Below are 15,068 nucleotides of genomic sequence, written 5' to 3' on the forward strand. Positions count from 1 at the left end.
ATTTGGAACATAGCATTTGAGTACGGTTGGACTTGCAGAACGATCGGAACCAATGTTCTATTCCATTCTTTTTGTTCATTTCATCCAACCCTGGACAAGCCATCAAACATACCCTGAAGGATCAGATAGTACGCTTTATCAGGCCAACTTCAAGGTGTGTTTGATTGCTTGTCCAAGATTGGACAGAACAGTAGAACAGAACCAATAGAACACATGTTCTGTAACAACAAACATTTTGATTTTACAATTTAAATAACATAAAGGCACACTAAAAGTTAAAGTGTAAACTTGTAATAATTAGTTCTTTTACCAAACGTAATGGATCATCCATAATTACAACCCCTTTCCCGTTACAGACAATGCTTTCATGAATGTTCATAAAATTTTCCATTACTAGTTCAATAAATGTACAGTCAAAGACAGCAAGGAAAATAAACACCTATTCTTAGTCCCAACTTGCTTTGTTTCTTCTAGTTGCCTTTTTTTCAGAGAGAACCTTCTTGCTTTGCCGCCTTCTCTGCTCCTCAACAGCAGCCCTGGAAACAGTAATGAGGAAAAAGTAAGACCAAACAAAATGCAGGAACTGGGGGCCATTTACCCACATGGCATTAGCATCTTGTATTCTTGAACACAAAAAGGTGAAACATATAAAAATGGCAAGATCAAACATCCATATAAGCAAAGAGTCTAGTAGACCAAAATGAAAAGCATGACTAGTACACAACATACAGCTTGGCTATTCTCTTCTTCTGTTCCTCCGAAGGTGGAGGGGGGACATAGGAAGCAGCATCAATGATTGCCTACACAAAGAGAAAGGAACTTAGTAAAGTAATCAAAGAAGCATTGAACTTCAACTTTAAGATACACTGGCGTGCACAATAGAGTCAAACAAGGAAAGTCACAAATAGACACGATCGTATGATTGTTTGTCCATAAAGACGACTTAATACAACAGTAAAAGCGTAACCACCAACCATAAAGGTCTAAAATACGGTTCTTCCTGAAAAACTTTACTAAAAAGGCATTCAGACAAAATTTGAATTCAAGTTCATAAGTACTGGGCTTTTCTATTTTGGATGACAATCTACCCTGTGACAGTGCATCAGCATTGGGGCATGTAATTCGAGTGAACAAAGTTCAAACCTAGCATATCAGGGTGCCTGAACACTCAGAATCCTGAAACTGCTACGACCACCGCGAAGAGATGAATGACCCTTATCAATGTTGTCAGTTCCGGCCCGTATCAGCAGAAAATCGATACAATACTAACCTGAATAGGCTATTTTTTAAATGTAAAAAAATGCTTAAAATTAATTTTATAATATTATTTTAATAGTTTTAACACATCACGTTCTGATTGACACAAAATATTTTTTTTTTATTAATTTTTAGCCGATTAAGAATGATTCACTTGAGAACCGGTATCGGCCGATTCACCTGGCCGATACCAATAATGACAACAATGATCCTTGTCTTAAGATATCTCTAACCCTTCAACCTGAATCGGCTATTTTTTAATAAATGTAAAAAAATGCTTAAAATTAATTTTATAATATTATTTTAATAGTTTTAACACATGTCCCGTTCTGATTGACACAATATTTGTTTTTTATTTTTTAGCCGATTCAGAATGATTCACTTGAGAATCAGTATCGGCCGATTCACCTGTCCGATGCTGACAACATTGATCCTTAAGATATCTCTAGCCCTTCAACCTCCAAGAACAATACAGTCTAAACATGTTTTCATTGTACGCTTGTACGAGTGTGTATAAGTATGCACCCATTTTTCATTTTCTTAAAGCAAACAATTTTGCTTGAATCAGGTGGAAACAACGTTATGCCCATCAGGGAAATCTGCAGCCATTCATGCGCTATAGCTCCACATATCAGCCCTTCATAAATGGAACTTTATAGGAAAGATGACAATAAAATCCTAGATCAGTGACTGATCAGGCAGGTTCACCTTTAGAGTATAGGCTGTGTAGTGTAAAGCCAAGGACATTCACAGTACCTGCAGTTTCTCCAAAGCATCTTCAATGTTGCCCCTGCAGGATCACAGCATAATAAAATAATGTACACAGAGGTTGTGTAGTGAACTGATAAAGATGAAAATTGTAGACAAAAGTTTACTTCTGTGTTCTTGTCTTTGTAGAAGAAATTACAAGTTCTCCATCCTTGTTTATGCGATTCTTTTCCTGTTGAAAACAACCAGCACAAAGAAATCCTCATGAACCAATGTACAGCAACATCATATATACACGGCATATTCAGAGGCATGCAAGTGTGCCTGCACACAAGAAAGAGAGTAGCAGTATATTGAGGATGTCTCACATTGGAAAAGGGGACACACCATTTGTAGAATTTTATCCCTGACCCTGTCGCTTAGCCAATATGCACCTTTTACATTGAACCGCATATCCACCTTAGTATTAACTGTAGCAAACAATAAGATTTTAATACAAAAGCTTCAATAGTTGCATTTGATATAAGATGATACATAGAAGATCCCATGAAAACTGAATAATCAACATAGAAAGCTAAGTCAGATGGATACAGATATGGACACAGATACAATATGAATCCAAGATGCAAAATACATCCTTCTGTGAGGTTGTAAGGCCCCATAAGAGGCATTCTATTTTTTTTTTTTTTGCATTTCATTACATGGTATCAGAGCGTGAAGGAGCATTCATTCAAGATTAAGTGAAGGAGGAATGAGTGATCCTGAACTTAATTGACTCGGAAAGCTCATCATCAACACTTTCTTCTACTTTCTCTATTTATATCTTTTTTCTACCTCTTTTCTTTTTTTCTCCTCTTAGTGTCATGGGCAAAAAAGAAATAGTTATGGGTGTTCCCATTAAATTTGATGGGAAAAGCTACAATATGTGAGCTATCGCCATTAAAAAGATTTTAATTGGCAAGGATTTGTGAGAATATGTTGATGGTTCCTTATCGGAACCTCAACCTATTCTCACCAAATCTATTTGTGGGGAAGATATAATTAAAGAAGAAACCCTCAAAGGCAACGAAAAAGAAAAGACTCTTTCAGAATACAAAAAAATCTTTAAAGCATGAGAAGTTGGACATGACAAGGTTTTATCCTTACTTATGGGAAGTATGCGTGAAGAACTTTGTGAACATATTTTAGAGTTTGAAAGGGCTGATAAAGCGTGGGTATTTATTAAACAAACCTACACTTAAAATGATGTCGCCCATAAATGGGAGTTGCAAGATAAGATAAACAATTGTAAACAAGGAGAAAAAAGTGTGAGAGTAATATGGTACTCTCAAGAGACTATAGGACCAAATAGCTAAAATGGAGCCTATTTGGGATACTCTTAATGATGCATGCCTAAGAAAAAACCAAATCCTGGAGGAACAATTTTTTCAATTCTTGAGAAGGCTTAGGCCCGAGTTTGAGCATGTTCGAGGGTTCTATTATTCATCGGAAGAAAGAGGAGCTTTCACCTTTACATGAGATTTTGGCCCAAGTTTGCATGGAAGAAACTAGGCTAAAATCTATGACCCAATCTAAGGAGCCTAAAGACAATATGTTGTCGGTTTCTAGATCAACACTTATTCCTACAAGCCTCCTCACTTTTCTAGAAATAACTTTAGAAGGCAACGCAACAATGATGGAAAAAATGAAGAGAGAAAGGAGAAAATTATTTATCATAATCGTGGAAAACCGAGGCACATCCAGCTATATTGTCCAGAATTCAAAAGAAAGGACGAGAAAAGAGTAACGACCCTAAAGGCTTCTCAAGAAGATAAAAATGCAACCAATATAGATCCAAGATCTTTTGGAGGTATGTCAATGTCCCAACATGCAGAAGTTCGACAATCGTACCTCAAAACCTCATGCTCTTTAACCGATGCCACGGTTTCTTCTTCCTTATCTCCCAGTAAGATTTCTTGACTCCTAGATTCTGGTGCTTCCTTTCATATGACCCCTAATAACCTTGTGTTATCCAATTGTATTATTAATTCAAGTAGATCTAAGGTTTTTACAGCGAACGGTTCCTCTCTTGATATTAAAGGAATCAAGGATTTTAAAAATTCTTCGAATGTTTCATTTCAAATGTCAGAATTATTCCAAAACTTAACTTAAATTTTCTTTTGATTTTCAAAATAACCAATCATAGTTGTAGTATCTCTTTCACACCAAACGGTTGTTTAATACAGAATCTCTAGTCCAATAAACAAATTGGAGGACATAGAGAATGAAATCTCTACTACATGGATCGATTGATTATCCCCAAATATATTTTTTCTCAATATACAAAAATTGGATATTGTTTTGTGGCATCAAAGACTAGGACATCCTAGCATTTCTAAGTTATCTAATGTATCTCATTTGAGAAAAATTTGTAATGAAAAATTTCAATGTACTGATTGAATTCTTGAAAAAATGAAATTCATTCATTATCAAGAGATGACTTTTTTGGATTTCAAACCACTTAAACTAATACACTTGGATGTTTGGGGTCTTGCTTCTGGTGTATCTAAAGGAAGATTTACATATTATGTGATTTTTGTGGATGATTATTTTTGTTTCACTTGGATTTACTTTCTTAGGCACAAATATGAAGTTTTTGAAACTTTCAAAACCTTTCATAACTTTGTTAAAAATCTCCTGAAAACCAATCCTTTTATATTTAGTTCTGATTGGGGAGAATATATGTCAAATGACTTCAAAAATTATTTGAAAAATCATGGCATTTTACATCAAAGATCTTGTGCAAACACACCTCAATAAAATGGTTTGGCAAAAAAAAAAAAAACATGCATTAGAACCTTTCTTATTTCTGAACATATTCCAAAACAATTTTGGGTTGAAGTTGCGCTTACTTTAGAATACCTTATAAAGAGACTTTGTTCAACCAAACTTCAAAATACTTCTCCTTATGAGAAACTTTATAAAACTACCCCTGACTATTTCATCCTAAGGACCTTCAGATGTAAATGTTTTGTTCTTACAAATAAAAATGACAAACTTTCACCAAGAACATTCATTGTGTTTTTCTTGTTTACGGGAAAAGCCAAAAAAGATTTAGATGTTATGATTTTAAACATGATAAACTATATATATCGAGGAATGTTACCTTTATAAAATAAGAAACTGTCACACGGACTCGACTCCAAGGTCGCCGCACCCGCGTCGACACGCATCGACACAGGTGCAGCTTGGACTCGATCAACACGACACTGGGTGCGCTGCCCCCCTATAACCCCCCGCCACGGGCGCCCCCCCCGGACCCTGCCCGCTGACCGCGCAGCGGGACCCGCGCCAGGGGGAACCCCCCCCCTCCTGTAAGGAAAAAAACCATGAATCAGGCTTCACAACTCATCACCTGTTCCCTAATGGGCACAACTTTGACCGAGTCTTATATATATATATATATATATATATATATATATATATATATATATATATATATATATATATATATATAGCCGAGTTCCCGTGTCCAAAAATTTTGAAATTGCGCCGCACCCGTGTCGCACCCGCACCCGCACCCATGTGACATAGATAAGAAAGTTTATTTGATTTAAATGTGCCTATCAAAGAAAATGATGATGAATTATTTCCTAAATGTAATGATGAAGTATTAAACAACAATGATGTTGTTAATGATGAACCTCAATACAATATCCAATGAATCTCATGACATTTACAGTGAACCTCTAGTTATCCAATATAGTAGAAGAACTCGTGATAGACATCCCAATGCCCTCGAACAATATTCTAGTATAGAAAATCAACAACCATGCACTCTTAGAAAATAAAAAATAACACATAGGCTTCTAAATAGATTTGTATCCTATGAAAATTTTACTCATCAATATAAAGCTTGTCTAACCAAGATATTTTCTTACTTTAAACCCTCATACAATCTGGCTAAGAATTATCTTGAATGGATGAGTGTTATGAATGATGAAATACGAGCCCTAAAAAATCCAAAACCTGAGATATAAAAAATCTTCCTCATAAAAAGAAGACAATAGATTGTAGATGGGTGTTTAAAATTAAAACCAAGAGTGATGGTATATTAGAGAGGCATAAGGTTGGATTAGTAGCCAAGAGTTATTTTCAAAAGTATGAAATAGATTATGATAGAACTTTTGCTTCAGTAGCCAGGATGACTTCTATTAGAACTCTTATAGATGCAATTGTCATTAGATGTTGGCCTATTTATCAAATGGATGTCAAGAATGCCTTCTTCAGTGGTGAATTGAAGAAAGAAGTTTATATGGATCCACCACCTCGACATGAAGTTTCTATTGAAAAGGTGCTTCACGTAAAAAAAGTCCTTTATGGTTTAAAATAGGCGCCTAAAGCTTGGTATGATCGATTTAAATTTGTTATGGTTAAACTAGGTTTTAATTTCTGTTATACCAACATTGCTATGTTTATTAAGGAATCCGATGCAGGTATTGTTATTCTTCTTCTCTACGTTGGCAACATGATCATCACTGAAAGAGACAAACAAAGAGTTAGTTTTATTAAAAATATTTTAAAACAAAGCTTTGAAATGACTGATTTAGGTTTTCTTAGATACTTTTTAGGAATTGAGGTTGCATATTTTGCTAGTGGCTATTTTTTAACTCAATCCAAGTTTGCTTTTGATATTATAGACAAGACTGAAATTACATATGAGAAATGGTGGACACTCTTGAAGTGATAAATGCAAAATGAAGATAGATGATGACACAGCTTTGGACGATCCTACACTTTACAACCAAATGATTGGGGCTCTAACATATTTGACCATCACCGGATCTGATATCTCACATGCAATCCATACTATTAGTCAATTCCAACATTCTCCTACCACTATGTGCATGAGTGTCATTACGTGTATTATTAGATATCTACAAAATTTTATCTCTAAAAGAATTGTTTTATTTTTCTCCTCCCCACTTGAATTAATTGCTTATACTAACTCTGACTAAAGAGGAGATACTAATGATAGAAGTTCAACTACAGGTTTCTGTGTTTTTTTAGGTGAAATGTTGGTGTCCTGAAAATGCAAGAACCAACAGAAGGTGTCATTATCGTCAATTGAAGCTGAGTACCGGGTCATGGCCATCACAACATCTGAAATTGTGTGGTTGAGAAGATTATTGAAAGACATGGGGGTACATATACAATCACCCTCAAGGTTACGTTGTGATAATAAAAATGCCATCTATATAGCTAGGAATCACACGTTTCATGAGCACACCAAACATATTGAAATGGATTATCACTATGTCCACGAAGAGTACTTGAAGAAGACCATCAACTTGCCATATGTAGCATCAAACAGGGGATGAAACCCCTTGTATTTTTGTACTTGTTTCAAACACTAACTGGAATACAATCTTATATTTTTTATGCTCTTTGTTTTGCCCATTTGTGGCTTTGTGCTTGTATGCTTGTATTTACCCCATAAGTGGTCCTTGTTTATTCACACCTTTTGTGTGTTTGTGAGGCCCATAAGAAGCATTCTATTATTTTTTTAATTCATTACACCATCTACACTCTCATAAACGACCTAAATAAAACCCTAACCACATTCACATCTTTTAGGAATTTTACCAAAATATCCTTATGTCTCACAAATTTTGACTTGTGGGTTTTCGTTGGGTTATGGCTCATGTAAAAAATTAAATTGTACTCATTTTAATGGCAATGCCACTCATGTCACAATCCCTCTTATATGACAAAATTGTCCCTTATTTTGATAAAATAATGTGTATTCCATTTTATGTTTCCATCAATTCATTTATTTTTATAATTTTTTTAATTTGATGATATTTTTCTGAGAAAAACAATTTTTTTAAAATCTCCCGCAATTTCCCCTTGCCGAGAAATAATGGAGAACGATATTTGTGACTATCTATGTCACATGGGTGCAGGTGCGGGTGCGGCACCTAGTTGAAGAGTCCCTGTGACATAGGTGACTATGCTCATAATCCAAGATAAGTCTGAACCTATGTCACATGGGTGCGGGTGCGGGTGCGGGCGCGGGTGCAGGGATTCGGCACTTCCAAAAAACCCGGGTGCGGCAGGGGCAAAAATGTAAAAAAAAATTATATATATAAAGGGGGTCGGGGGTTCCCCGACGCGGGTTTTTCTGCTGACAGCTGCTGTCAGCAGCTGACAGACAGCTGTTGTCAGCAGAATTTTTTAAAAAAAAAATTCGCAGCCCTGACAGACAGTTGCTGTCAGCAGAATTTTTTTAAAAAAATTTCGCAGCCCTGACAGACAACTGCTGTCAGCAGATTTTTTTTAAAAAAAAAATTCGCAGCCCATTTCATAGGGCAATTTTAAAAAAAAAAAATCCAAAAAAATGGACCTAAATGATCCTGGGTGCGATCAACACACCCAGGATCGGGTTGACCGCACCCGCGTCGAGTCGCGTCGACGCGGGTGCGGCACCCTGCTAGCCGAATCCCTGTGACATAGGTCGGAACTAAGCGGGACTGAACTAGCACAACAATAAATGTCAAGTTGTATCCTATGATGAATTGAAGAAATGCTTGTCTAATTATCGTTAAAGATGCGTGTGTTTCTCTCTAGCCTAGCCAAAAGAACCACCATGCTGAGAAAAGCCACCAATTCCAAAATTTTCTCCAACTACATGATTCTGCAGCCTATCTGTGGGTTGAAAGCTACCCAGGCCATGCAAGTTTGCTTAATAACTGGAAGTAAAAGCAAAACCAGAAAAGATGTGATTTGGTTCCCTTGTCTTCATAGCACATAACAAATCTGTTTGTGAGCTGAATCTCAAATAGTTTGAGATGGTCAAGTATATGGACCTTACCTGAAAGAGGGACCCACGCAAAGAATGCCACCTGATGCAAAGGGGCCTAACTACAAACAGAGAGCTTCATAAATAAATTCATACCAGGTTCAAGGGCCGTGGCTAGCCAGATAATACCATGTCAGAGAAAAAAGTCCATCCAGCAAAAGCTTCAATGCAATCCCATCCATAGTTTTAAGCTCCAATGACTCACGACTCAACTCTGCATGGGTTGACTCGTGACTTGCCATGTCAACTCAGTGACTCAGCCGAGTCATAATGACTATATTTTATGTAATACAATATGTTTATATATATTATATTTCTAATTGATACATGTAATATGTATTATAATATACATTTTAAGTACACAAAGCATAGTCACAAATATCGGTATCGACTATATCTCGGGGAGGTATAATATCGGGATATTATATGTTTTCCAATAAATCTTGAGAAAATCTCGAAAAAAATCTCAGGATTAAAAAAATAAAATAAAATAATTGAAAAAATAGGAAAAATAAGAAAAAATCACTCTTTCCTTTTTTCCTTCCCTTACTTCTTCCCCTCTTTCCTTCTTTCCTTCACTTCTTTCTTTCATTCTCTTCCTCTTTTTCCTTTCCTTCCCTTCTTTCTTCCCCTCTTTCCTTCTTTTCTTTCCCTTCTTCTTTTTCCTTTCCTTTTTTCTTTTCATCCTTCCCTTCTTCTCTTCTTTCCTTTTTTCTTGCCCTGCCGCAATGCAGCCACCGAGACAATCTTTACATTAAAAGTTAAAACTCTAAAGGGTCTTTTAAAAAACTTATACCAGAGTACCCTTTTAAAAAACTACTAACGACATATATATCCTACTTTTCTAAAATCCCGAAATACCCTTACACTAACACTTCTGAAAAAACTCCCAAAATATCCCTATCGTGAACTTGGAGTCCACGATATATTCATGATATTATCACGATATATACAAATTGCCAATATTTTCAAAATATCACGCTATTTTATCTTTAATATCATTTTTCCATTTTACAGCATTAATATCATGTTATTTTCAAAATATCAGTGATATTTGTGGCTATGATACAAAGTATATATATTACATTATTAATTTATGCAAATATATCATATACATAATATGCAAATATACATGAAGATAGATCATATATGTATGACTTGACCTAGTCATTCTATGACTCAGCCTGGTCAGGTCGAAACTCAGCTGACTTGGCCATGAGTCGGCCAAGTCAAACCATGAATTGGCCAAGTTTTGTTGAGTTTCAGGTCATTCAATAACTTGACCTGGTGAATGGCAGAGTCAACTGAGTCACCGAGTTGACTCGATGAGTTTTTAAGCACTGACCCCATCTTGTCCTCCAGATAGAACCCTATCTGAAAGGGTCCACATGAGTTGTAGCCTCCCTCACATGGATACGAATGTGGGAGTAGGGCAACATGAATACACTTGGTGAAATATGATGGAAAATTTTCAATTAGGGGCCAAACTTTTGCCCCTAATTCCAAATATAGGCCTCACATTTCTGAAAATCCAAATATTGGCCAAACTTCTCCTGAAAACAGTCAAATAGGGACCTAAGGTCAACATCCATCATATAAGAAAAATGTGAGCCCTTTTTGGTTTCTTGTATTGTCCATTGAACTCTTTATGATGAAGGTCACTGTTGTAATTTGACATGATTTGACCTAACTTAAAAGACAACAATAAATATAGGCCCTTGTTTGACAGTTTTCAGGAAAAGTTTGACCCATATTTAGAATTTCAGAAACATGTGGCCCATATTTAGAATGAGGGGAAAAAGGTTGGCCCCTAAATGTAATTATCCCCAATATGATCATCTTCAAAAATTAGGACACAGACACAGTTGTAAAGAACTCAAGTGAACATGAAGTAAGTAATAAGATCTAAAAAATAAAGGATAAAGTTAATGACACATCATTACAATCATCATGATCCTCCTTAGAGCTGGAGATGAAGACTCTTGGCTTGGCTCGATTCGATTTGTTATGAACTCATTCATGCTCAGTTCATATCATAGTTGGCAAACTCGTGACTCGGGCTCGATCTCCCAATCCTTGAATCACGAGTCAGCAGGTTGACTCGGTGACTCGGATGAGTTAGGACTATATTTTATAGTGTAAGCACATGAATAAGACATTAAAATAACTAAACATCAAGCGTCAACAGTTAAGTTACAAAAACATACAATTATACATGAGTATTAACTTTTTTCATCGAACAATATTAGATTCTTCATAACAAGTGACTTTACATAAGAATTGTGCATTAAAATCATAAAATACATGATAAAAAAAATTAAAATCGGCACTAGGGTCAGTAACCTGAATCGGTGACCCATTAGGGGTCCGATCCGAGTCGACTTGGGCAATTCCCGAGTCAACTCACCGGGTTTGACAACTATAGTTCATATACCTGGTGAGTACAAATACATGGACCCTTCAAGCAACGAAGGGGAATATTGAGAATGACGGTGGTGGTGATCTGCAAGACATGCCTCACTTCTATCTTGAGACAAATGAGTCCACGGACGTTTTTAAAGCAGGTTCAATCGCCACATGAAACTTCAATACTCTCAAAGTCACTAATAAGCATGGATCACCATAAATATACTGGTAGAGAGACAGTATGCTCAGATTCAAATCCTACAGGGAGCCATTGCCCATTGACCATCAAATCCATTTGCTACCTGTAACTATAATATCTATCAGCAATACTCCTAGAGGCCAATCTTACCTAGTTGAACATTTTCAGTTCCAGTGCACTTCATTGCAAAGCCCCATATATAGCATTCTAACAGCCCCCTTTTCCTTGGCCTCACCGGCATTTTCCTTCCAAACCCATGGTAATCCACCGTTCGCCTGCAGGTGGATAAAAAAGGCAAGAATATACATTGCAAGCAAGGTCATTTCCATAGTGTCGATCAATCTATCAAATTTATCCATTAAAGAAGTACAAACAGAGCGGCTTTTGAAGAAGAAATTGATTGACAACCCACAAACTGTCTAATTTGATGCACTAGAGTTCAACCTTAACATTTACTACCAAAAATCTCTAAAAAAGGTCCCTGACATGATTCGGGCAATCTATGGAGCATAAACAACAAAACCAACAGCAAGATAAAAGCCGAATCAAACTCGATTATCAAATAGATAACAATTGCAGCAGCTTCAACGAGGCTATCTCCAATCTCCATCAAACACGAAAACAAATGCGATGAAAGTACGATGAAAGCAATAGAAGACGTCACTTAGCATCATTCAAACTCCATGATTTCGTATAAATGATTAAAAAAAAACAGAGAAATTTCATTCATCCAATTTTATACATCACTAAACTAGCGAAGACACCAAACCTATATGAGTACACATTACATATAAATACAACCGATGAAACAATACATAAATGTAGGGAAAGAAAAAAGGACGGGGATGAAGAAAAGGAAACCTTTATTGACGTTCTGGCCACCGGGGCCGCCGCTTCTCGCGAAGCTGACCGCAACGTGATCTGCAAAACATATTGGAACGCAGAGAAATGAAAACCCTCATTTCGATCTAACCGACGCCAAAGAAAACCCTAATTTCGATCTAACCGCCGCAGAAAACTCTAAGCGTTTAGAGTTCGAAAGATCGAATAGAGAAACTAAGGAAAGGGGGAAAAGGAGGGCTCTGGTTGAGAACCTAACGTGATCTTCGGAGTGGGATCTTTGGAGACGGCGGCGGCCCTCTCCTCGGCCTCATGGAGGAGCTGATGCATCTGTGACAGCCGGGCCGGGACCTTCCCGCCGTCGCCGCCATGATCCGGCGACGAGCAGTGGATCCGGCCGACTCCGACGAACGCGAGACGCCCACGTGTCGCGATCCGGGAAGCGAACGGCTCCATGGAGGGGGTGAGGCGCCTGAAGGCGGAGATCGCACTCTCGAAGCGTAGATGATGGAAGTGTAACGCGAACAAGGAAGCCATGAGAGAGAGAGAGAGAGAGGAATGGTTGGCTGTGAGCTGTGAAGTGCGAGCGTCCATTCGAATTGTAAGAGTCTCCACTTGATAGAGCGAAGGGCTCCAACAGGGGTCGGAACCGGTTTGGATTCAATTTGATCCACTAGTCCGAATAATATTGGATCCGAACCAATTTCACCACGGATATAAATGTCAACGGGTCGGATGTAACCCGAATCCGAATAGTCAGATTCAGTAACCAAAACCAGAAGATCCAATTAAGTGTAAATATCGGGTTTTAGACTAGTCGGATCCGGATTTGGTTTTATCATTTTGCATCCTACTCTGAATCCAAATCCGAATCTGATTAGATCGGATCCGATTCGGTTGTAGTTTTTTTCATCCACCCGCTGACATAAAATGTGATATTTTTGCAATATTTCGTTACTGTGATTCTACATAATGCTGAAAATATGAAGTTAATGGGGTACCATCCGGAAGTGATCCATATCCAACTTCGGCTGGACTCATTAACACACCAGCACGATATCTCCAAGGTTATAAAATTTGCTGGTCAGGGTGCGTGTATGGTTGATTAGGTCTATGTTTTGTTTGGAATTTGGATAGCTCAACGAGGGATGTCAACGGATCGGATCTTATTTGATATCCCATTTGGATGAAATTCTGATCAGTCAGATTTGGTAAAGGAGATTGGATCCGATTAACAATCAGATATGGATCCAGTTTAGGATTTTATTACTGAATTCAATGGACATACGAATCCAATTACATGCAATTAGTGGGATTGAATGCTTACCCTTTTCTATCCCAACATGATTCTGACTGTGAATTCAATTAGCCAATATCCGTGAAAAGATCAGGTGCAATATGATTGCACAAGTATTTGTGCACTAAGCACCTGATCATCCTCCATCTTGGGGACAGGCCCGTCAGTTGTGCCGCCCAAGGCCTGATGGAGGGCGATCAGGTGCTCAATGCACAAAATTTGTGCAATCTTATTGCACCCGATCTGGACTCCCGATATCCCATTATGTTAGTAAAGGCGGTATCGGAACTGAATCCGTCCTGTTTGCGTACCCAATTGAGAATTATTGGCATTGGAACCATAGTGACAAACGTTTTTTTCGGCAAAATCTCGTTTGTGAAAAACTCGCTAGAAATTTAAAAAAAAAATCATAAATCTTGTATTTTTCGGCAAAAATCTTGGCAATAAAAAACTAGTTAAAAATATAAAAAAATTTATAAAAAAATATTAATAAAAATTATTTAAAAATAAAAATACACAGTTTTTTCATGATAAATAGCCGTTTAAAACTAAAATATCGCGTTTAAATCACGGTATTTATATTTTTTCATAAATCTTGCAATATTTTGAAAAATCTCGCAAGAAATTGCTGTTTTACACTTTCAGGCAATTCTCATGATATTATCGCAAGATTTTCATAAATCTTGCGATATTTGTTACAAAAATTGGACACGTGAGAAAAATAAAAGGCATGGATTCACAAAAGTCCCCCTCTTTTTTGTTTGTTTTTGCTGTGGAGTCGACTACTATGATATGCTACTCGATATCGGATGACCACGGTTCGAAACAGATGAGCATCTCTTACCAGAAGGTCTAAACTGGCCACATTCTTCGGTGGGTAGGGAGGGCCTCAAATGTTTTACCAACCCCAGGCCTGCCAAAATGTTGTTAACGATGGGGATTTTCAGTTGGATTATAAATAATAATAATAATATTTTTATTATTATTAAAATTTAAATTAAAAAAAAACTAAGTGGATTTTAAACTACTGTTCATAAAAAATAGTATTTTGGGCATAACCCACTCATCCCATATGAGGGTGGGCAATGAGATGGGTCAAGCCAACCCTCTCCACCATAGGCCGCCGGGTTAGGGTCAAGGTTTTAGGCTCAGACTCGATAGTTACCGGGCCGAAACCCGGCCTATTATATATATGGGTCGGGCCTCATGGGCCTTTGCTATTTATTATATTTTTAATAATATAAAAAATAAAAGTTAACTACTCCATAGTAACTTGGTAATTATTATTATTTACCTAATTACTTACATTAATTTTATAAAAACATAGAAAGATAATTAATTGGGTGCATGATAAGTTTAAAACTTATTAATTATTACTATCTACAAATGGATTTGGGTCGGGCCTGATTTGCCCCCTTAACATTAGTCTATTGGGCCAATAGGTCAGGCCATAGGTTGCTTTTCAAACTCAAACTCATTAAGAACCAACCGGCCCAAAACCCAACCCTTTTGTAAATGAG

At 37.0% G+C, this 15,068-nt stretch overlaps 1 protein-coding gene across 1 annotated transcript; it reads right to left on the reverse strand.

Annotated features, from left to right (window-relative positions):
• Positions 1-275: 275 nt before the first annotated feature.
• LOC149833118 (uncharacterized) lies at positions 276-12,826 on the reverse strand. The gene is made up of 7 exons (XM_090012726.1): positions 12,506-12,826; positions 12,273-12,332; positions 2,353-2,435; positions 2,133-2,197; positions 2,014-2,047; positions 730-800; positions 276-536 (listed from the first exon to the last, which is right to left on the reverse strand). The coding sequence occupies exons 1-7, from the start codon at positions 12,786-12,788 to the stop codon at positions 446-448; spliced, it is 687 nt and encodes a 228-aa protein (XP_089868852.1). The 5' UTR covers positions 12,789-12,826; the 3' UTR covers positions 276-445.
• Between the last annotated feature and the right edge of the window lie 2,242 nt (positions 12,827-15,068).

The sequence above is a fragment of the Nuphar pumila genome, chromosome 7, assembly GCF_984573655.1.
Source record: "Nuphar pumila chromosome 7, dmNupPumi1.hap1.1, whole genome shotgun sequence".
NCBI lineage: Eukaryota > Viridiplantae > Streptophyta > Magnoliopsida > Nymphaeales > Nymphaeaceae > Nuphar > Nuphar pumila.